The sequence below is a fragment of the Cyprinus carpio genome, chromosome B10 (assembly GCF_018340385.1).
Source record: "Cyprinus carpio isolate SPL01 chromosome B10, ASM1834038v1, whole genome shotgun sequence".
Taxonomy (NCBI): Eukaryota; Metazoa; Chordata; class Actinopteri; order Cypriniformes; family Cyprinidae; genus Cyprinus; species Cyprinus carpio.
The window spans coordinates 8921332-8945286 of NC_056606.1; the positions used below are offsets into that span (position 1 = coordinate 8921332).

A 23955-nucleotide genomic window follows, 5' to 3' on the forward strand; every position below is an offset into this window, starting at 1 on the left:
TAGATGCAGTATTTCATTATTATATTATTATTATTATTTCATTCTTACTCATTTTTTATTCCTAATTCTTTTTTGTTGTTGTTTTAAATTGAGCTTGACAAATGCAGAGAATATTAAGGATATTAAAAGTGATCATGTATTTGTTTTCCCATCCTGCTGTCGAAAGTGTCCAAATAATGTTATTTTATTTTGGGTGTCTCACATTTTTCATGTTACATTTATATATTTGTGTATATATATTTTTTTTTTATATTTGAAAAATCATGCAGTAACAGGGTTGACTTCTAAATGTGGATACAGCTTTTTGTTAATTAAAATTGGTCAGTAATTGCAGCTCATTTTTATTACAATGAACTGAAAACCATTTCAACAGATTTTATTGACATTTTGGTCTTTTATTTAAATGCCTATACTGTTACTTCACTGAGTTGGGACAGATATAGTGCTTTTCAAAAAGCTTGTCAAGCATGGACTGCCATGTTGTAAACCACATCCTTCTATGGACAATACAGTATCTCTCACCTCTTTCGTAATTCGTTCTCCTGAGTGCCACTTTGGTCAAAGCTTGTCTCAGCTTACAGTAACTCTGCTCTTTTGTGTGCTGTGGGACCTGCTAGTTTCTCCCCCTCTCACTGCTGAAGTCCCTATTGTGACTTTGGGAGCTGGAATACAAAGGGTGTCTATGGGGAAAAGAGTCTTTCAATAGGCTGAAGATACTCCCTCCCCACATTTTTAAAAATGCAATGGCTCTAATACAGAAAGAAACGGGCTATCTTGGTAACACTGCAAGTTTTCTGTGCTTGGATGAGCCACACCTTCCAGGCAGTTAGCGGGCGACAGGTTCAGCCCTGCAGTTTATGCATGAGTGCAGTGCGTCCCTGCGCAATTAAACAAATTCTCAAAGGCAGCACTGCACCTGTTCATCGCGATGTTGCCCATGGAATGCAAACCTACTGAGCATTAGCAATAACTAGTTAAGTTAACTTATAGCATGGTTCATTGCCAAATTAATTTTCTCATGCACCAAGCAATGGTCTATGTGGTACAAATTTGTTTACAGTGACATTCCATAAACAAATTTGTTTACTTGTGAGCAAGCAACAGTTTATAAGTGAATTTGTTTACTTTACTGTTTACACAAATTTGTTTACATGTGCAACAAGCAACATTTTTAAGTGAATGTTTAATCCAATCTATTTACTTGTACATGAAAGAACAGTTTGGTGAATCTGTTTTCTTGCGCAACACACAACACTTCACGCACAAACTTGTTTACATCTTCATCAAGCAACGTTTTTTTAAAGTGAATTTTCAATGCTTTGGAAGCTAATTTATTTACTTCTGCGACAATCAACAGTTTATAAGTGAATTTGTTTATTTTTCAACATGTAATAGTTCATACACAAATTTGTTTACATGTGCAACAAGCAACATTTTTAAGTGAACTTGCAGTGCTTCATAAGTGTTTTTTTTGTGCGAAAAGAAACAAGTGAATTTGTTTACTTGTGAAACATGCAATGATTCATACACAATTTTGTATACTGTACATGTGCAACAAACAACAGTTTTTGGTGAATTTACTGTAAGCCAATTTCTGTTCTTGCACGACAAGCAATAGGTTATTTAGTGTATTCACAATGGTTTATAAACAAGTTTGTTTTCTTGGACAAACAAATGATAATGTAAGTAAAATTGACTCATTTAACAAAGCAATAGTTTATGAACAAATTAACTGACTCTTGCACTAAACAATTGTTTATTAGTGAATTTGTTATGTGGCAAGCAATGGATTGATTACCCACCACTTTTTTTTTTTTTTTTTTTACTAATTCAACAAATAATGGTTTATGAACAAATTTGTTTACTTGTGCGACAAGCAATGTCTGTTTACTTGTGCAAGATTCTGTTGTTCATAAATGTTTGGTTAATAGTGGATTCACATCTTTTAGCTTGTGTTAGTATTTTCTAGTAGCATTTTCAGTGGTTTTCGAGACTGAACACCACTAAATATTGATTTTATTCACATTCCTTCCTTGTGAACTGAAAGAAGGAATGAATGGCCTCATGTAAACCAACAGCCCAATAAAGGTTAGAGGGCGTCACAACTGTCGTTTTTACGTGATGAGAAACAAAGAAGAGAAACAAAAGGTCTAAAGCCGGGAATTTTTGTCAGTGAGGGGGGCAGGTGCAGCATAGGAAGAGGTGAAGGGTGAGCTTGGTGTGAATTTCGTCACCTTAGGCTATATAGTGTCTCATGTGTCCACTCTGGAGCTCATAGTGATATGCCATAACTGTTACATGCCACAAAATCAGGCACATTTAGGGTTTGCGATGGTATTTTTATACACATCTTAACTAAATAGAATCTAGCTTGCTATAAAACCTAAAACTATATTGGCAGTAAAGTAGAAGCGATCTATAGATTGCAGTGAAAAGCGTGACCATCAGTGGACTTTTTACTTACGCTCTCTGTTCCAAATGACCCCCATCCCCCTCATCTGTCAGCATTGAGAAACTCAACTGAGTCAAAACTCTTTCTAACTAGCAGCATGCTATCTTGAAAGGCCATTGGTCCGATCAAACCAAGCAGCTTCCCAGTAGCCTGTCGTGATGATTCAAATTTCAAAAGATAACAGTGTCATGAAACACAATAAAAATAATACAGCTGATGACTATGGTGTGAAACCCAATCCTCGCTTTCCTGAGCTGAAACTGGAGAGTCTCTACCTGGGAAACCTATGCTAAAAGGTGACACAATGTCTCTGGGATACAAGGCAGCGGATAGGATTTAGACTCCAGGTTTCATAGCCTCAAGTCACAGACTTGTTGAATACAACCTCCAACTAGCAACCTTTGAACCTCCAACTTTGAACCTTTTTGAATTTGAATAGGTGGATGTGGTGACTTGAGTGTTAGTATTTATTTGGATCCACATCAGCCGCTACCAAGGTAGTGGCTATTCTTCCTGGGGTCCAACAAGTAAAAAACAAAATTACATTAATCCATAACAATAAAAACCAATACAATAATCAATTTACTGTATACTGTGCCATTAATTATTTATTTAACAATTTTTAAAACCTCATTTTACTTATTAGAAAACATGTAATATTCGATGGCAAATCATTCCATATTTTCATTCCTCTATACATTAAAGTCTATTGCTTTGCATTAGTTTTTGAAACAGGAAGCAAAAAAAATATGCTTTTGATGCATGCCTGGTGTTAAAATTATGACTAGCTATACTGTACAAAAGTTGACAGTACAGTACATGCCTGGTGTTATAGTTTTGTATAGTTATAATGTAAAAAGAGATTCAGCCCATTTATGTATTTCATTCGTATTTGATTTACATTCAGTTGAAAATTCTCTACAGTTAACTTTCAATTCATCCACCTCCTTCTAAATGAACTGGAGACTTATTTTCAAGTCTTGTACCTCCTTCATGAGCTCATCTACTATTTGATTCATAGTAGTATTTGTGTAAAAGTTTTATAACTGTGTTATATACTATACTGAAGGCATTCTTCCTAAAGATGCATAAGTTTGTTTTTAAACATGATTGAACAGCTGTAAAACACTTCAAATAATTGCAATTCTTTTAGCAAAAACCTGATGAAGTAAGTGGATACAAATGACAGCATATGTTACTTCATACGATAAGCAGTCTAATATTAGTTTCTCCAGAGATTTGATTCGCCGTCGACTAAGCAACAGAGTGAGCGTTTGTTTGTCAGCTGCTGTGGGAAATGGTTAGTCAGTCATAAACAAGTGAGTTTGTACTTGCGTGTGAAGACTTTAGATAAATCTTTGCTGCACTAGGAAACAGGTGAACACACACATATGTTGCTTTTTGTGCTTTAATGTATTAGAATAACTATAGATGGTTGTTAAGAGACATTACCTAGTCCTGTTTTTAGTTATTTATAGATGGGTATTAACTCATTTTTTTTCCTCATAAAATATACCCAGAGGGCAGTTTTATTGCTCTGATTTTATTTCATAGATCTGGAAATAACTTCTCTTTGTTTGATTTACATCACATTTGTCTAGATGTTTCTCCTTTGATCTGCACGTAAACAACGCATGTGCTGCGCCTTATTTACATTGAGAGGAAAGCACGCACATGTGTCATGTTACTCTCCAGAATGGGGCCAGGGAGACCCTGAGGAGATGACTTGTTGAAAAAAAGTCGTAATCTTTGTTTTCTTTGCGGACAAATGTATTCTCGTATAACTTTGTAAAATACCAGTGTCCTTACTACGTTTCTGTGCTTTGATCGTGGTAGTACATTTGCCGTCTATGCAGGGTCAGAGAACTCTTGGATTTCATCAAAAACATCTTAATATGTGTCCCAAAGATGAACGAAGGTCTTACAGGTTTGGAACAACACGAGGGCGAGAATTTGAATGACAGAATTTTCATTTTTGGGTGAACGAACACTTTAACTTTTAAAAAGCAAGTTCATGTTTTACCAGGAAAAGGAGTGGTTTTGATGCACAAGTTGCGTTTATCGTAACTTATAACAAAATATATACTGTTTGAATGACAGCTTTGTCATATATACATATATACTTTGAATGACAGTAATATGTTATGGTATTACAGCTGTGAAATTACAAACAAAAATACACATTCTGAGACATACACTGAAATTAACTGTGAATTTTATTAACATTAAATCGTCCTCCTCCCATTTTCATCTCAGAATTTTGGGGAAGCCGTGCCTCCCCTGCCTCCCCCGACGAGCCGCCACTGAATCTGTGAAGCAGAAGTCTCAGTTTCCTCTCATTTAATCTCACTGATCTTTTTTAGAAACAGTAAAGAGATCTCTGTGATTTCCCTCCTACTATAGCTGGTCTGAAATTTCAAAACTAAACAGTTTACTTTCTCCTCAGCTTTTTTTCAGGAGTGTCTAGTAACTTGAGAGTTTAAATCCCTCCTAAACCCCGCCCCCGAACTGATTTTAATCCCTGTCTCCACGGCAACTAAATTCAAATCCAAACCACTGGCAGGAGGGACCATGGCAACATTTTAGTGCCGGCTTGTACCCTGGGTGTCTGGGCTGGACAGGAACACGTTGTATAGCCCAAATCCCCAGGGATGATGGTGTCCGTGTCCCTTTTTCCGTGACCTCCGGCTTCCATGTGGGTAAAATAAACAGGGGCGGATGGACCGTGATGCTCTCAGCTGTTATCTCAGGCTGAGTTCTGTTTCCACAGTCACTCCTCTTGGGAGCTCTGTTAATGATTACTGTCACGGCCTATTTTCATAAACACATCATAGCTATACTCCATGCATCGGCTGCACACGTGTTTGCAGATGATGGATTTTCAGTTTTGAGTCCATTTTATCTTTGATGTGGCTTCTGTGGTGGAGATTTTGACCGCAGGTCTCTTTAAATGACTTAGGAGTCTGAGAAACAAACAAGTCTTTGAAAAGCTTTTTTCATTGAATGAAAGAGAGATAAAGACAGGCAGAGAGAGACGAAAGAAGAGGGAGGGGTGAGTCAGCAAACACCGTCGCTACAGGGTGCAGTCACCTGGCAACTGAGAGATGACAAGATCTAGACTAAACACTCAATCTGTCTGTGCCTTCTCCAATGAAGCTGAATAGTATAATGGACACTGAAATGTCCAGTGTTTATTTTAAAATTGTAATTATTAAATTTAAAATAATAATAATTTAAAAGGTAAGTTCCTTTACAACTAAGATAAATGGTATATTGGACACCTGTATATAATGTACAATATCTATTTTAGAATTTGAATTAATTTATTAAATGTAAATTAAAATGTTGTTGCATTATTTAAATTGATTTAAAATATTATGTTTTTAAAATTTAAATTAAATTTTAAACTTAATTTCAATGGACATTATAAATGAAAAATATATATATTAAAACTAAAAGCAAAAGCATTTACGTGTGCTTATACTTCTAAAACAATACTGTAATATTTTAAATATATTTTTTTTAAGTGTGAAGCGTGTTACAATAAATTAAAATGTTATAATTCAGTGTATTTTTCAAAATTGAGATTAAAGTTGTGAACTTAAGTTACATTTGCTTATAATAATATAAAAATACATTTATTAATGTACATATACGTACTTCATATTTACATGTTTGTATGAACTTGTTTTCTTGTAGCTTGTTGAAATTATTTACATAAAGTATATATTTATTTACATTTTTATATTAACTTGTTTTCTTGTAGCTTGTTGAATTATGCAAATAAAGTATATATTTGAGAAATATGCAGTCTCAACAGATATGCTTTTTGTGTACAAACTCATGAGTGCTCATGAGTGGATTTGAAATCAATATTAGAAAATTAGTCTGCAATAAATATGCACCTCTCTTGAGTTTTGTACATGTTTGTTATTTATGACCCTTCCCCTCTCCTGATCGTGTCCAGGTCGAGTGTCACTCATCAGGGGAACATCCCTGCAGATGAGGGGGCTTCTCCTGGAGGACGAAGGCTGGTATGAGTGCCGGATTCTCCCACTAGACAAAACCACAGATGAGACTGGCAGCAACGGGAGCTGGACTCTACTCTCCATTACAGGTGAGACCTACCACCCAACGAGTAGACCTGAATTATTAATAGTAAGAAAAGATATCCAATTTTACCTGTAGTCTGAATCAGAACCATAACAGCAATTCTCTTTATGTAAGATCAGCAAGACAATACCATTATACTCATCCCACAGTCTCCAACCCAAACACGACTCCATTCAAACATGCAGTGAACAATGAATGAATACATGCACCTGTTACCAGGCTGTGCTTATGCACCTGTTCAAGAGTATGCTCTGTCTCTGTCGGCCACACCTTTAGGCCATTTTCTGACACTCAGACTCATTGTTGGCCAGATTACAGAAGCCACTTGAGGTCTGTGCTGACATTCGGTTCAGTTTTCAACTCGTTAGTTCTTTGAGCCACAGGACTCCAAGCAGAAAGAGCATCTTGCAGGCCTGGCTGGACTCTACTGTGGCTTTCACTAAAGTAAAGTAAATAAAAAAAAAGAAAATTGAGGGTGCTATTTTAAAACTTTAGCTTTCAATCCAGTAAGATACTCATGACAAAGTATATACATTGCAATTTAAAATTATGGTTTTGTATTTTAATATACTTTAAAATGTAATTTATTCCTGTGATGAAAACCTGAATTTTCATCAGCCATAACTCATTGTTGTTTGTTACTGTTGTGATGCTTTGTATTTTTTTGAGCCTTAAATCTATTATTTTTTGTTACTTGATGATTAATAGATGATTTTTTTATCATTCATGTAAAACAGAAATCGTTTGTAACAATATACACTACCGTTAAGTATGGGGTCAGTAATTTTATTTTATTTTTTTATTGAAAGAAATGAATACTTTTATTCAGCAAGGATGTGTTATTGTAAATTGATAAAAAGTGATAATAAAGACTTATATTGTTAGAAAAAAATTATTTTGAATGGCAGTGTATATTTATACATGTGCGTGCTTGTGTATACAGTGTCTTGCGAAAGTATTCATAGTTTTCACATTTTGTTATGTTGCAGCCTTATGTTAAACTGTGACTTTAAATTTACAAAATATTTAAATTTACAAAATGTAAATTGTATTAGTAAAAAAAATTAAAATAGTACTTTGCTTAAGTAACTTTACATCCTTAAGTATTTTTGGGTATGTTTAGATAATCTTTTTATTATCTGCCATTCTTCTCCTCGCCTCTCCACCTCTCAAGCTCTGTCAGGTTGGATGGGGCCAGACACACATTTTCAGGTTTCTTCAGAAATATTTGATTGGGTTCAAGCTGAGGCTGTGGCTGGGCCACTCAAGGACATTCACAGAGTTGTCTATAAGCCACTCTTGCTGTTTGTTTAGGGTCATTGTCCTGTTGTAAAGTGAGTCTTCTGCCCAGTCTGAGGTTCTGAATGCTCTGGACTGGGTTTTCATTGAGGCTATCTCAATATTTTGGTTCATTGAGCATTTCTTCTACTCTGATGTATTCGTCAGTCCCTGCCGCTGAAAAACAGCCCCACAGCATGAGGCAGCTACCAGCTCACTTTACTTTTGGGACGGTACTCTGCTGGTGATGAGCAGTGCCTGGTTTTCTTCAAACATGATGCTTGGAATTGAGGTTCATTGGACCAGAGAATCTTGTTTCTCGCAGTCTGAGGGTCCTTTAGGTGCTTTTTTGCACCATTCCAAGTGTGTTTTCATTTGTCTTCACTGAGGAGAGGATTGAGTTTGGCCACACGGCCATAAAGCCAAGATCGATGGAGTGTTGCAGTGATGTTTGTCCTTCTGTAGGTTTCTCCTATCTCCACATATGATCATGGGCCTCAACTAGAGTGACCATCAGCTTCTTGGTCACCACTCTATAAACCAAAGCCCTTCTCCATCAGTTGCTCAGTTTGGCCAAGAGGCCAGCTCTAGGAAGAGTCCTGGTTGATACACTTGTCTTCCACTATGGATAATGGAGGCTACCTTCTTCTGTGAACCTTTAATGCAGCAGAGTTTTTCTAAACTCTTTCCCAGATGTGTTGTTTCAGCTCCTGTCTCTGAGCTCTACAGGCAGGTCTTCTTTTTTTGACCTCAGTGCAAAAATTCACTCTAACATGCATTTTTTAGCTGTTAGACCTTTTATTAAGATGTGTGTGCCTTTCTGTATCATACCCAATTAATTTAATTTGCCACAGGTTAGCTTTACTCAAAGTCTGGTAAAATTTACAAGCAAAATGAATGCTCCAGAGCTACATTTCAGCTGCCCCAGATTAGGGTATGAATACTTATGCAATGGAATGGTTAATTTTTTTTTTTCTTTAATAAATTTGCAAAGATTTGCTTTACCATTATGGTGTATGTCGTGTAGATTGATGTGGAAATGTTTTTTTTTTAAATCAGTTTAACATAAGGCTGCAACATAACAGAACATGAAAAAAATTAAGGGGCTTGAATACTTTCGCAAGGCACTGTATATATATATATCATAAAAATACAGGCTTGGTGAGCATTTAAAATTTTTAACTAGAGTATGTGATTCAAAATCGAATCAGAGAAGTAGGTCTATGCCTGTGGTTAAAAACTAAATTAGTAACTCTCCAACAGGAAGAATAACTAATTTATGAACTGCTCTTTATAACATCACATTTGATCGTAAATAAATCTATTCAGTGTATTTGAAGATCATGACTGTTTTCTTTGCTTACTCCTGTGTCTAGCGCCTCCTGTGTTTACGGAGACTTCCCCTCCTGGAGTTGAAGTGTTTGTAGGCAGATTGGTAACCCTGAAGTGTGCAGCTCAGGGAAATCCACGGCCTACAATAACCTGGTCTAAAGATGGACGACCTATAAATCCTCAAAGCAGAGTAAAGGTGGGCTGTCAGTACTTAAAAACACTATGAAATGGTTGACAAATGCTTTTATCTTCCCAGTGTTGATATATTTCCTACGGAAAGTTGGGTGGGACATATCAAAGTGCTTGTCCTTTTTAGTTTTCCATTTAGTTTACATCACAGCCTGGAAAAAGAAAAATATATATGATTTACTACTTGCATGTGCTCATTTTGGAGAGCATTTGATTAGAAAAAATATGTATACACCCCTCCAAACATTATTAGTCATGAGCCTTCCTGGAAAAGGAAGAAGTTTGTTTTGTCAACTTTGGGGCTGTACTCACTTTGACCTTAAAGCTAACAGACATGGATTGACTTTATCAGATTCACAAATGCAATGGAGGATCAGATCTAGAATACATTGATCCTCCACTCTCTTTTCACACACTTCATATCTCTCATTTTGATCCTACAGATCATGGATGGAAGTTTATCTTTCCATGCTGTAAGCAGAGAGACATCAGGCAAGTATCAGTGTCACGCCTCCAACACTGAAGGAAATGTGACTCACCTCACAAAGCTCAAAGTCATTGGTAAGTCAGCACTGATGTTTTCTCCTCATTTAGGATGATTATCTGTATTGCTCAGGTTAGGTACATTGAAATGATTTGAGAAGTGTTGGGGAGACCATTATCTGATAACTGATTGGCAGACGTTTCTGTTTTGGTCTTAAAATATGGTTATTGCCCCCCCAAAAAAGGGGAAAGGGGACAATTTTCACCCTAGTTGCAATAGGTTTGGCTCATGCCATAGTATTCTACATGAAAATTATAAGCTTTTCTGATTGAATGGCGCCATCTAGTGGTGGTGTTTTATAACATAACATTCAAGCACACTTCCTTTTCAAGTGTCTGTAGCTCAAACAGTACAGCAAATTCCAGCAATGGCAAACTCATGGGTTCAATTCCCAGGAAATGAACGTGTAAAAGAATACACTTTGCATTTGCTAAATGCTTATTTGTATTGAATTTGCATCGCATTTGTCATTTACAGTACTTAAAATCTTAAAAGTATATTTTAAAATGTATATGCGGTTAATACAATATTTATGAATGGCCACTTAAGTGTACTTAGAGTACATTTGGATGGCTAGGTTTCTGAACACACTTAAGTTTAAAAAGTGCACTTTGTAATAATGTCATATTAAAAATTTACTTTAAAGTACTTTTAAATCATTATGTTTTAATAATCTTTTGTCAGGCTGTATAGAAGTGCACTTATTTTGGTGTATTGACAAACATGCTAAAGCATATGAAAAGTACTTGATTATAATTTTAACCGTAGTGTGTTTGATAATCCATTTTGTAAGTTAATATATTTTAATTTAACAAATTGCAGCTTTATCATGTGTAATTACAAAAAAAAAATAATAATAAAGTAACAAATAGAAATAACATTATATTAGTATAAAGTATATTAAAGTACATTTGAGTTTGTCATTGCTTGTCAGTACATTCAACAGTACACTTTAATTTCAAAGACTAAGTAATTATGAAATTACATATAAAGGTGCAAGTCCTGTGTGTGCCAAAAAAGTCCTCGAAAGTTTAAATAATTGCTTTTATTATAAATTTAAATGTAATACATTTCTATTTAATTGTAAATAAATGCATTTAAGTGTCTGAAAACACTACATTTACTTTGCACAAGTGTATTCTTTTAAAGTATTTTAGTGTGATTTTTATATTCTTTTTTTTTTTTTTTTTACAAGGAAAAGCAAGTGAAACATATTATTCATATTGCTGCATTATGGAACATTGTGGGTTTTTTTTTTTCTTCAAACAACAGGCCCTCCAGTGATCGTGATTCCTCCAACGGACACTGTTCTCAACATGTCCCAGGATGCCAGTTTGAAGTGCCAGGCTGAAGCTGATCCACCCAACATGACCTATGTGTGGCAAAGACAAGGAGAAGATATTTATCACATTGAGTGAGTCCTCTTCTAAAACTGTGAACCTCCTCCCTTTTATTTACAGGTAACTTGTAGCTTATGCAGTATTCATGTGTGTTTGATTTAGGTCTCTGAAGTCACGTATTAAGGTCATAGTGGACGGTACACTTCTCATATCGGGTTTGACTCCAGAGGATTCTGGGAACTACACCTGCATGCCCACTAATGGACTTCCTGTCTCCCCCTCTGCCTCAGCCACCCTCACTGTGCAGCGTAAGAGTTTCACATATCATAGTGCAAAATGGAAATAATGAATTTGCCGTTTCCTACACTCGTATAAATTTCACACATTACTATACTCCATGTTTAACAAGAAACAACACTAGTTTCAACCACATTTATGTTCAAATGTATATATACATGAGATGTAGAATATAGACATATATATACAAATATGTATAATAAATGCTGTTCTTGATTAACTTTCTGTTCATCAACGAATCCACAACCATTGATATTGATTAGCATATTGGAATGATTTCTAAAGGATCATGTGACACTAAAGACTGGAGTAATGATGCTGAAAATTCGTCTTTGCATCACAGGAAAAACATTACATTTTAATATATATTGAAATAGAAAAAAAGTTATTTTGCATTGTAATAATATTTCACAATATTACTTTTTTTATTCTATTTTTCATCAAATAAATGAAACTATAATGAGCATAAAAAATCTAAATTTTACCCCAAATTTAAAAATAATATTTAAAATAATAACAGACCCAGCACAGGTGATGAAGATGCCCTCGTTGACCTTCCTCCCCACTGGCCTGAGGGGCGTCATTGCATGCCCTGTCAGAGCCGAACCACCATTATCACATGTCGACTGGATCAAAGACAACAAACCACTCGATTTAGGCATGGTGGGTAACTTGCTTTTCTCACTATCCATACAAAAAACTTTTTAACATTTCATATCTACATTTTATAAGTACACTGCTACTCCTAAGTGCTTTCCTGAGTGCTTTTTCTCTCCTTCTAATGCTTGACATATTGATTTTAATTCGGTGACACCATGTTGTGCTTACAATTACACCCCTCTCTTGATGACGTAACCTCACTTCTTTCCAAAGAGCATTATTTCAGAAAACACTCAGAATAACTGTGAATTTCTTTCAACAGTATCCTGGATGGACACTGACTTCAGAAGGCTCTATAATCATAGCAACAGCTAATGATGACACTGCAGGTGTATACACGTGTACTCCCTACAATAGCTTTGGGACAATGGGCCAGTCTGAGCCCACCACCGTTATACTACAGGTGGGGCTCTTACTTTTACAGGAGTGTTGCCATTTTCATTTGTATTCTGGAACAAAATAATTATTTGAAAAATTATAGATATGTAAAAAAATAACAATAAAGATATTAAAATATGTAAAAATGCAAATGTTTATAATTATGGAAGCCCGTTTTTGCCACAGAATTTAAAAAAAAGGTAAATAATAACTGACTTTTTATCTCACTATTCAGACTTTTTTTCTCACAAATATGAGATACAAACAGACTTTTTCTTAGAACTGCGTGATGAAAACTCACAATTGCAAGAAATAAAGTCTTAAATTTAAATTTGCAAGAAATAAATTGTGAGATACAAACTCGAAATTCTAACTTTTTTCTCACAATTGTGAGATATAAACTTGCAATTGCAAATTGTAAAGTCCAGTTCTGAGGGCGAAAAAGACTGTCTTTTTTCTTAAAACTCACAATTCTGTATTATAAAGTCAGACGTGTGAGATATAAACTCGTAATTCTGAGGAAAAAAGTCAGAATTGTGAGACAAAAAGTCACAATTACCTTTTTTATTCAGTGGCAGAAATGGCTTCCATATATAACAGATATCTGTCTTAGAATGTTGTGAGGAAAAAGTGATGGAGTGAAATGGAAATACAATTAGATATGGTCAGTGTGCATTTTCATCTTTTAGGATCCTCCATCATTTAAAGTGTCACCTCGTAAGGAGTACAGACAAGATGTTGGGGGTATGCTTGTTATTCCATGTCAGATGGATGGTAATCCGGCTCCAAAAGTCAGCTGGAAAAAGGTAAAAATCATTACACTGTGCCTTAATATTTACATTCTTGGTTCACTTGTCAAAGTGATTGTACTCTACCATATATTGTAACACAAACAAAGTAACAGTATTTACAATAAAAAATCCCCGTTTTTCAGTTCTAATAACTAATGGTAATGGTAATAGCTAATGGTAATTCTAGTAGAAATACCATGTTAAGTTTATAAAGAATTTTTCTGTTTTAAATACTCCATAGACATGTACATGTTTTATGTTTGTTTTTTCAAACTAGGGGACAAGTTTAAATTATTTTCTGTGGTAAACAACAAACCACAGATGCTGCTGATTGAGCTAAACACATATTTAACCCAGAACATTCCTGTACTGTTATGAGGTGTAATGCTCAGCTGCAATAGTTTATAACTGCTTATGTAAAACTGTGCTGATTAACATTAGAAAAAATAGCATCAGTCCTGTGCACAAATATTTCTCATTTTCTCCAGATATTATAATGCACCTCCTTACAGCAGGAAATCAAGTTTTAATTAAAATTGGTGTTTAATCTCATTATATGCTTCATTATGGCACTGCTCCTCTTAGGTTGGCACAGCCTCTCGCTCACTGTTCATTGCAGCAGCGAATGGCTCCCTCATTCTGCGTCCTCTCAGTAAAGACCACCAGGGGGAATGGGAGTGCAGCTCCACCAACCGAGTGGCCACTGTATCTGTCAGAACAACAGTCCTTGTGCTGGGTAAGACTTGAAGCATCTAGATCATTACTACCGCACTTGAGCCATGTGATGTTTACTGTAACAGTAAGCACAGACATCTTCTGTGTTCATTTTGGGCTTGAATTTTAGCTAAATAAAAGCCCTAAAGGGGCTAAAGGAAATCTTGTTTTGTGGCCCCTGAGATAGTTGAGTCCTCATCTAGACTGAACTTGCAACTTGCTGTCACACCTCATGTATCACACTACATATGTCACACATATCTTGTTTCCTTCTGATTCACAGGTACAAGTCCACATGCAGTGTCATCAGTATCTGTGATCCCAGGAATGAACCAGGCCAATGTCTCCTGGGTAGCTGGCTTTGATGGAGGATATGGCCAGAAATTCACTGTCTGGTTGGTGTCTGTCTTGTTAGAGTTCATCTCTGTAAATCTTAAGTATTTATCTAATAAATGTACTCTAAATGCAAAACAATGCAAAGTAGAGTCACAACGCTGCATGCACAATACAAATCTCATAATCTCAAAATAAAAAATAGCATTTTGTTGTGCAACATTGCTATTAGTTGGTAAAAATGTCACTTTATTTTTTAGCAAATTTTACACTACTGAAAAAAGTTAGTAGTGTTGTTGCTACTTTTCACTGGATGGTTTAAGCTTGTCTTTACAAATTTATATATATATATATATATATATATATATATATATATATTTTTTTTTTTTTAATATTTTTACATTCTTTTTTCAGGTATAAGCAGGTATCAGCAGAAAGGAAAGAGGAAAAGCAAGAGTGGTTGTCTTTCCCAGACCTCTCCACTGAGAACAGTCTGTTGGTCACCAATCTTCTTCCTGCTACTGAGTACCAGTTCAGTGTTATGGCCCAAAATAAAATTGGCACTGGGCCCTTCAGTGAGATCACCACCATCAAAACTCTGGGTAAACATTAGATGTGCATAAGAAACTTTCAAGACCCTTTGAAATGGTTTTATGAACCTAGTTGTCATGGCCGTGAACCATGATTTGTTACATTTTGTTGCTATTAAGTGACATGATATTAGGAGGATGGCATTTTATTGAGCAGACTATTGTACATAGAAAGAAGAGAAAGCATGTACATTTAAATTTGATTATCTTATAATTTTCATCAATTTTAATTAATTTTGTCATTTTCTATGAATGCTACAAGCATATAGATGGCCTCGAAGCTAATAGACATGGTCTAAAAGCCACAGAACTCACAGTTTTGATTTCATTGGGTCTTTAAAACCACTTAGTCTTGTGTGCTGACTACCTCATGCAGACTCAAATTAATGTTAAACCATCTGTATTTATGCTACACATTGTGAATAATTGAATAAAAGCAAGCTGCTCATTTCAGTCTCTCATTTAATATTTATTTTTACAGATTCACTTTCTGTTGTGGGCAAGCTGGTACCACCTACAAATCTCTCGATCAATAAGAGTTCAGAGGGAATTCTTCTGTGGTGGTCAATGCCTCAGTCCCATTCTCCTAACATTGACAGTTTTGTCGTACAGTCACGCCTTGAAGGAGGGGAATGGATTAATCTGAAAGAGAACATTAGCCCAGTTGAGAGTCAAATCTTTCTTCCAGGGTTATGTAAGGTAAATGTTCTCGAAGACATGATCAGAGATTTTCACGAATCAGTCAGCTTGTCATTTTTGATAAATGCAACCCTTTCTTCTTTGCTTTCATCCTGATTTTGTTATTTTTCTCATGATGTATCACTCTCTGAAGACTGCAAGTATGAACTGAGGCTTCTCTCTCAGCATGGAGATCAGCTGAGCATGCCCAGTCCATCAATCAGTGTCTCCACCATTGGTTAGTGCTTCACACATCCCATGTTCTAATCACCGGCCTGTAATATTTCCTTAAGAAATTGTTAGAATTTATTACTCTAAGCTATAGACAGTTTCATCGGGCACACGTTTGTTTATCAGTCTGGCTATGGCGCAGTCTACAAACACAGTTAAAGTTAAGGTGATGAGTAGACTGAAGTTGGGCTCAGGTAGTTGTGCTGTGGGATGTGTTTCCCATACATTTATTTATTTGTGGCGCTCACAATATCAAAACTGACCGATTTTCCAAAAGGCTTCGTTGAATAAATATGAGCACGTACTGCACATTTAAAAATCAAAATGAGGCGCAGGTGTTTTTATATCACTGTATTTATGTAAGACTATCAGTAAGACTATCATTAAGACCAGCAGTTACTGGGGAAACCTCTGTTTCTCCTGCTTTAAAGCACCTTCTGCTGGCAGAGAATGAATTTGCATTTTCAGTAAGTCTGATTTACGCAGCAAACATATTTTGCTTGTTATCAAAAATAATCTACTCTAGAGGGACTACTTAGCTGTTGCAATTGATTCTATTTGGAAGTCTACCGGAAGTTAAGTTAGGGCCACAAAAGTGCGCATGTGCAGTAATGTTTGTTTATGTTGTTGCCGTTGAAACCGTCTATAAGAAATATATAAGTCTTTTAACATACCCAACCATTAAAACCTTTTTTTGCGCTACACAGGAATGAATATGCACCCAGCCAGTTCCCGCCTTCTAGACTTTCCTGACCAGCTAATGGCTGGTGTTATGGGTGGAGTAGGGCTCCTTTGTCTTGTTCTTATCCTGACCCTGGCAATAGTCTGTTTCATTTTTCACAAAAGGACCCGGAGGCGTAGGCAGAATGTGAAGGGTAAAGAAACAACACTTTGAACTGCTTAGAACTGTTTTAACAGTCTGCCTCGATGTATTCATCTTTGAAGATGCTTTCACTCCTTTACATTATATTGTTATTCTCCATGCATGATAATTTATCCTGTCACTCATTCCATTGTAAAATTGGTTCCCTCCTTTCAGATCTCCCTCCTGCAATAAATAATAACCCTTCTGAAAAGTAAGTTCCCCACCCCCGCCTCATAAAAAAAAACCTTTTACATTGCCCAAATTTTTCCTATTCATTGTAACCATTTTGGAATGTACTAAATACCTATCCTTGACCTTAGCAGCCCTGAAAACACCCTGAACCAAAGGCTTCTACCAGCTCGTCCACTCTCCTACACTTCCTCTTCTTCCAATCACTCCTCCCTTGAAAAGTCTAGTCACAGTGATTTTCATGCCCAGCGGCAACATCTCCTGCCTCAAGCTCACCCTCCATCCCACCATTCCCTCAATGAGAGCCATCTCCAACGGGCATCACTTGCCCCCGTGTCCTCTGTGGAGTTCATCCACCGAGGTCTTGACGGACGCTTTATTGTCAATTCTTGTGAAGACGCCAGTATTGTCAGTTCTCAGATCAAGAGAAATCCAAGTCAAAACTCCCATCGGACATCAGAAGGAAACAGGAGCTTCAGAATCCAGAAATCCCAGTCTTTGAGATCCTACAGGGACGAAAGAAAAAAGCCACCTTTTGTCCTTTCAGTGGATCTTCCACCTTTCTCATCAGATATCCCTTCTTCTAGCAGAACACGAGCTATGGCTAAGCACCTCTCGTTGAATGGCCATTACATGCCCATTCTGGAGCAAGAGATCTTGGATGGACCAGACCAGACAAGTCCCTCATCAGATAGTAGTGGCTCTTTTGTCTATCCTAATTCAGAAAGTACTTTGGGTCAGCAGTCCGTGAAACAAGGTACCAAACACTCTACAGCCAGTACCCTGGTTTTGCAGATGGAGCATGAGAGGGAACAAGGAAACCTAAGTCGCTGTTTATCTTTAGCTCGTGAGAGAGAGGAGCTTGAAAAGGAACTACGCAAGTACACTGGTGATCGAAATCCATATAGTCATGAACAAACAGATGATGAGTATGGAAGAATCTGGAAAGTCCAAGACACCTCAACTCCTCGGGGTAACTACCAAGCCATTAGACAAAGCCTTTTATCTGAGAATGCCAGCATGTTGAAGGGAAGAGCTGCCTCTTGCATTCCATGGGAGGAAAGACACAGGATTTCTTCTGCAAGCTTGGTGCCCCTACATACCTCTCATGGAAAGGATACCAAGTATAGGCAGAATCAACAAGGTTACTATTCCATCCAGAGATCTAACTACCAAAGGTCTCGTAGTCTAGACAGAGAGGAACACCAAAAATCACAAACATGGGACAGAAGACGAAGCAGAACTCCTGTTGAGTCAAGTCTTGGTCGTGTAATGGATGAACCCTTAATCTACAAATTGGAGAAGACCCAAACTGATGTAGGGCATAGAGGCCAGAGGACCTCAAGCAGAAGTCAACATTATGTTGACCCTTGTATTTATTCATCCTCAGACAATCAGCAGAGGCAGACCATAGAAAGAAGCACTAGACAGATAAATCCAACTAGTGTTTATTCAGAGATGAGTGTAGATGGCCCTGATCTTGAGAACCAGTCTCCATATTCAAGGTCCATGCTGGGCTCAGATCACAGTTATGAGACTCTAGATTATGACCGACCCAGATTATCAGATCTTGTAAATGACAGATCAGTAGAGTCAGGACATGCAAGTTTAAAGAAGCAGCAGATGCTGAACAATTGGTCAAGCAAAACTGTATCTCAAATCAATGTCTCTGGAACAATGCCTCGGAAGACAAAGGGTCTGGGGTCAAACAATTGTAATCGCCACAAGAGTACCCAAAGTTTAGACTCAAAATTATACAAGGACCATTTTTTGACCCCTGATGCCTGGATAGACTCGCTGACACTTGGTCGAGACTCTACAACATCCCCCCTTGCATGCAGACCCAACTCAGTGGCAGATAAGCCTAAAAGTAGTCCTAGTTTGCAAACAGATTCATCTGTGCCTTTAGAAAGTCAAACACAAGACCCCCATCATCAGGCTTCTAAATCATATAATGGCTCTATGAATAACTCACAATCCCGCAAAATGCTAGTGTCGGGACATCGCACTCAAGCTGCCTTATCAACAGGGGGTTCTAGCTGGCCTCGGCCTTATTGCCCCTCTCTGCCAGCCTTGCCATCTGGAAGACAGAGCCAAAGCCAAGAGGGGGAGAGAGAGGAGGAAGATGAAGATGGCCAGGAGGTTGATGTGGAAATGAACAGATACAGGAAGGGTTCCCGAGAGGGAAGCTACAGAAGTTATGCAAGCCAAAGCAGTGGCAGAGGCAGCATGGATGCCCCTAACAGCAGGCAGTTCTCTCTCAGCCCTCCACTGACCAGCTCTCCAGAGACCACAGAGGACAGTGACAGAGATGAGGTGGTTCTACAGGAGCCTGAACGGCATGAAAGGTACAAGTAGCTGTTCTTTGCCTTTCTCCATATATTTATCTTAATCTGTTTCTAATGTTTTCAATTGATTCTTATGATTGATCCTCTTACAAAAAGTACTATGGGTACTCTTATGCCGCTTTTCCACTGCACGGTATGGCTCGGTATGGTTCACTTTTGGGTGTTTTTCCACTGGGTACAGTACCTGGTACCTGGTACTTTTTTTAGTACCACCTCGGTTGAGGTTCCAAGTGAACCATACCGTTACCAAAACATGACGTGTAAACTCTGCTGATCACGGACTGAGAATCGTCACTACCTGCATCATTGAACTTGCGACACAAACACAAACAAACCGCTAGGTTTAAATCAGCACAGTCAGCGAAGTATTGAACGCAACTGTTTTGAATGAGCACACCTTTTTTTAACAACAAAAAGTTTCATTGTCTTTTGAGGAAGTACAGATGTTCCTCTTGTTGATAGCAGAGGAGCGGATCCAGCGAGAGCTTGATGGGGCAACGCTGAATGAAAACGTTTTTTTAGGAGTCGTGGCAGTAGAGGTGACACAACTATAATGACATGTGAATAATCCCGCCCACTCTAAAGCGATACTAAACTGCAGTGGAAACACAAACTGTGCCAAGCCGAGCTGTGTCGTACCGTACTTAGCCGTGTTGAGGCAAGCCATTAGTTTCTGCATTAATAAAACCAGGTTTTTTTTTTTTTTTTTTTTTTTTTTACAGAAGACCATGGTATTGCCATGTGTTTCTGGACTTGCATTTAATACCACAGTTTCTGTATACCATGGTAATTAGGGTGGAAATTTATGGATCGATTCTGAGATCTTCCGAATACATTCTCTCTGTAATCCATTCTGAGTTAAGATTTTAACAGCAGATGGCGAATTTTATGAATGATTATTTTAGGTTTAAGTGTGTGTAAGGATTTGGAAACAAGCAGAGTACAGCTGTTTCTAAAGCATGCAGTGCTATCTGCTCTTCAAAACTAAGCTCAGAATCCACTTGAGAACGAATAGCGATGCATTCAGAAAATCTCAGAATCGATGCTGAATTATTTCTTGATTCATGATGCATCGATTTATTTTCCCAGCCCTAATGGTAATACCATGTTTGGCAACTTCTATGATAATACAATAGGTTTTTTGAATAGTGTATTGCCCCAGGACTTTTTTTTAAGGCAGGGGACTCCAACCCTGTTCCTGGAGAGCTACCATCCCACAGATTTCAACTCCAACCCCAATCAAACACACCTGATCCAGATAATAAAGGTGTTCAGAGCAGAGATTGTCTTATTATTGGGAGATATGAGGGTCTGTATTACTTATCATTGGAGAAGTCTGCTGGACAGTAGCTCTCCAGGAGCAAGGTTGGAAATCCCTGATTTAAGGTATCCACATTAGACTTAACTATATGTCACATTCCTTTATCTTCTGACTTTAGATCTAGAAGAGGCTCTGTGGATGGGAGTTATGAGTGGGACTCTGCTTATGTCGCAATGCATCCTGTGGACCCCAAAGTGTCAGGTCTAGGTCTACAGAGCCAAGAGAAGAAGATCAGCTCTACTAAAGATTATGGAAGGCCAGATTTAGACCTGAAACAAAAAGGTAAGAGAAATGTTTGCTCTGTATATTGTAACTCAGCAAAAATGTCTTACGGTTGTGAAAATGTATATTCAGGGATACCAAGAAAACCTGTTTCTTCACTGTTGCATGGTGGTTTATTGTTATTGTGATATCTGTTTCAAATTTTCCAAAAAGTGAACTGTGGTTGATATGTTTGTCTTGTTTACTGTTATCCTTTGATCCATTTTAGCAGGAGATTAATTAGTAAATCAGATTATCCAGCATTAATTGAAAATACAAGAAATTTCTCAGTAATTCCAATTAGGTTGTATAGCCCTCCTATTTTAATTGAGTCAATTTTTCTTGTTGTTGTTGTTGGGGATGTTACATTGGTAATACCATGGTTTTATGGACATGGTATCATCATGGTGTTCTTTAGAGTTTGGTAATCATGATACATTAACAATGAAGCACTTTTTGTAAGGATTGTGACTGTGAGAGTTAAATTATGAAGACCAGTTCAAAGAGTCTGAACTATAGTGTATTCAAGGCATTCTGCTCTTTCTGGTTTCATTCATCTCCATTGTCTTTTTAACCCAGGTCTTTACCCTCCGGCTGGTTTGAAGGGATCTGTTCCGCTCTTTGAACTTCCCAGTATTCTTCCTCCTCACTGCGAGCAAGAATCACTCCTTTCTGAGGAGATTCGGAGGAGCTTCACGTCATTCCCAGACCCAGAACCCGACACTGTGCTTTTCTGATTAAGGACAGTAAGTACACCATTCATGCTGATTAGCATGCACTGTTTTCATTTTAGCTTGTATACGCTTAAGTAGTCAGAAATTGTTAAAAACACTTAAGATGATTAGATTTGTTTGTCAAAACTGCAGGCAAATGTTAGCATGTTCTCAAACCTTGATTGGACACAGCATGGTTGCCGTCAACACGCATCTGAATGGCCAGCATGAGACAGAACACTGGGTGTCTCTATTAATTGGACATCTGTGGACCACTCAAGCACAATACAACCTAAGAACACCCACTGCTCTGCCCAGCTAATGGAAATGACATTACCTGATGGATGGGCCAAAGCACAGTGAAGAGAACTGTCATTTAAAAGAGCTTACATTATGTGCTAGAGCTGCGAATCAAAGAGGGAATAAATAATACAGGACTTTGCTCTCTGCACCCTGCAGTTGCTGATGAAACCGAATTTGCAATAAAAATGTTCAAGCTCAATGTCAAAGTTGATTTTTGCAGAGGCTTTCGATTGTTCTGTAATTCCTATTTTGACAGTAAGTGCACATTATAATTTGGAAACCTCATCAAAGCTCTTTTATGCTTGGTTACAGGAATATTTTGTTGTGCAAAGCAGGTGGTTGAAAAATATAATTTGTAGCTACCTTCAAGTTGTCAAGCGAATTGGAGTTGCATTTAAATTCCCCTATAAAACTTGTCAAACATTTCACTGAAAATTGTGATTGAAGTACTGCTTTGGCAGCAACTTGACAATCATTGGTCCTTCTTATACCCATTCATACCTACCTCATACATGCTACAATCCCAATGACATCATTCATGTAAATTTCACACTGTCATTCACATGGAGAAAAAAAAAATGCATACTGATCACTGTATGGTGCATCATCTAGTCCTTGACAGACTGACAATCGATAAAAACCCTTTGAAGGTTTAACCCTTTAACCTCCAGTAGAATTTTTTGTACTGAAGTTTCCAATTTTTTTATTTTTGTTTTTTTTTTTCTTTTTTTTTTTTTTGTGAGTCTTTTTTGTTTCAGAGTTTGTTAATTTTTTGTGTTTTTTAATGAGCCTTAGTGTCTGACGATGACGTTTGAGCCGTTTAATGAGAAAAGAAAACGTATAAAATTGGTTGATTTTCTGCATCAGTGTCTTTTTTTAGGAAGAATCTAATAAGCGGATACTCTTTCAGAGTGCAACTGGAAGGAAATGATTAAATTCACTGCAGGTCATGGGAGTTAATTACATATCACAGCACACTGTGGTCTGGCCATATCCTGAGCCTGACAATTAAGAGTTATGTTAACTAACAGAGCTTAACTGTTTACAGTTAAACACAACATTTTGTCTGTTCAAATGCTTTTCTTTTAATAATTAAGAATGCAATTACACAATTAAGGTGAAGCTTTGTATGGATGTTTTATTGCTTCAGAATGCTAAACACACTTGACAGAAATCTTTATTTTCTGTCAGTATGAAATGTGTCTCTGTATCTACTGCCTACTCTGAATGTAGAATCTTTGCCAATATGTGTATATGTAATTAATTGTTATATTTCAGCTTTAAGCAAAGTCTATTCAAACAAGACTGTACAAATGAACTCCTTTTTTTAGTAGGACATGAGAATTGTTCCAGATGTTTGCAACCCAGTTATTGTTTTTCGGGAAAAAATTTGTACTTGAATTGTTACTTCATCAAATTATGAAATGTATTTCACGTATGTGGATTTATACATTGATTAAAGACAACAAAACATTGTTTTTTTGTTGTTGTGTAGATACTACAAAGCCAAACCAGAGTTGAGTTCCTCTATATCCACTAGGATGTGCTGCACTTTCACAAATAGTCTTTTTTCTGAACTAAATAACCTTGAAAGCAGTGTAAGCATTCTCTAAACATTTTAGAGTTTTATTATATACCTGTTTTCTAATATATAAAACATAAGTCACTGACATTTTCTAAAGTATTCTAAAGCGATTATTGTCACTTCCTGACCACAACGTTTCCTCTGAATGTTGTGAACTGTGGGAACAAAGAAATTATTATTATTTTTTTTTCTCTGTTGAGCTGTAAGATATGGACCTTTTTCCATTTGTGAACTCTCTTTTAGTGACTGAGTGGACTGTGAAATCCTGACAGGTTATAGGCGGACACATTAGCGTGTGTTCTGAACATAAGGAGCACAGTCTCCATCATTATCTAAAGCTTGCAGCAGTTCCACATGCTACATTAATCACAGCTGAGGTGAAGGCAGAGATGTGTCAAAAAGCACACATACTGCATTTCCCTCCAACATTTTGTCGGTTTCCGATTCTTC

At 37.1% G+C, this 23955-nt stretch overlaps 1 protein-coding gene across 4 annotated transcripts in view; it reads left to right on the plus strand.

The window, feature by feature from the left end:
• The window catches only part of LOC109071159 (protein turtle homolog A-like), a 29524-nt gene extending 6896 nt beyond the window's left edge, over positions 1-22628 (plus strand). The window contains exons 4-22 of one of the 4 annotated variants that reach the window (XM_042732363.1): positions 6420-6569; positions 9220-9371; positions 9808-9925; positions 11181-11322; positions 11411-11556; positions 12066-12208; positions 12468-12608; positions 13273-13389; positions 13960-14110; positions 14372-14483; positions 14836-15023; positions 15493-15710; positions 15843-15927; positions 16628-16795; positions 16960-16996; positions 17106-19322; positions 20762-20925; positions 21484-21671; positions 21742-22628. In XM_042732363.1, the coding sequence (XP_042588297.1) occupies positions 6420-6569; positions 9220-9371; positions 9808-9925; positions 11181-11322; positions 11411-11556; positions 12066-12208; positions 12468-12608; positions 13273-13389; positions 13960-14110; positions 14372-14483; positions 14836-15023; positions 15493-15710; positions 15843-15927; positions 16628-16795; positions 16960-16996; positions 17106-19322; positions 20762-20925; positions 21484-21641 (4607 nt within the window). In that variant the 3' untranslated portion in view covers positions 21642-21671; positions 21742-22628. The remainder of the gene's footprint in view (positions 1-6419; positions 6570-9219; positions 9372-9807; positions 9926-11180; positions 11323-11410; positions 11557-12065; positions 12209-12467; positions 12609-13272; positions 13390-13959; positions 14111-14371; positions 14484-14835; positions 15024-15492; positions 15711-15842; positions 15928-16627; positions 16796-16959; positions 16997-17105; positions 19323-20761; positions 20926-21483; positions 21672-21741) is intronic. The other 3 variants (XM_042732364.1, XM_042732365.1, XM_042732361.1) reach the window with 3 other exon arrangements.
• The last annotated feature ends 1327 nt before the right edge of the window (positions 22629-23955 follow it).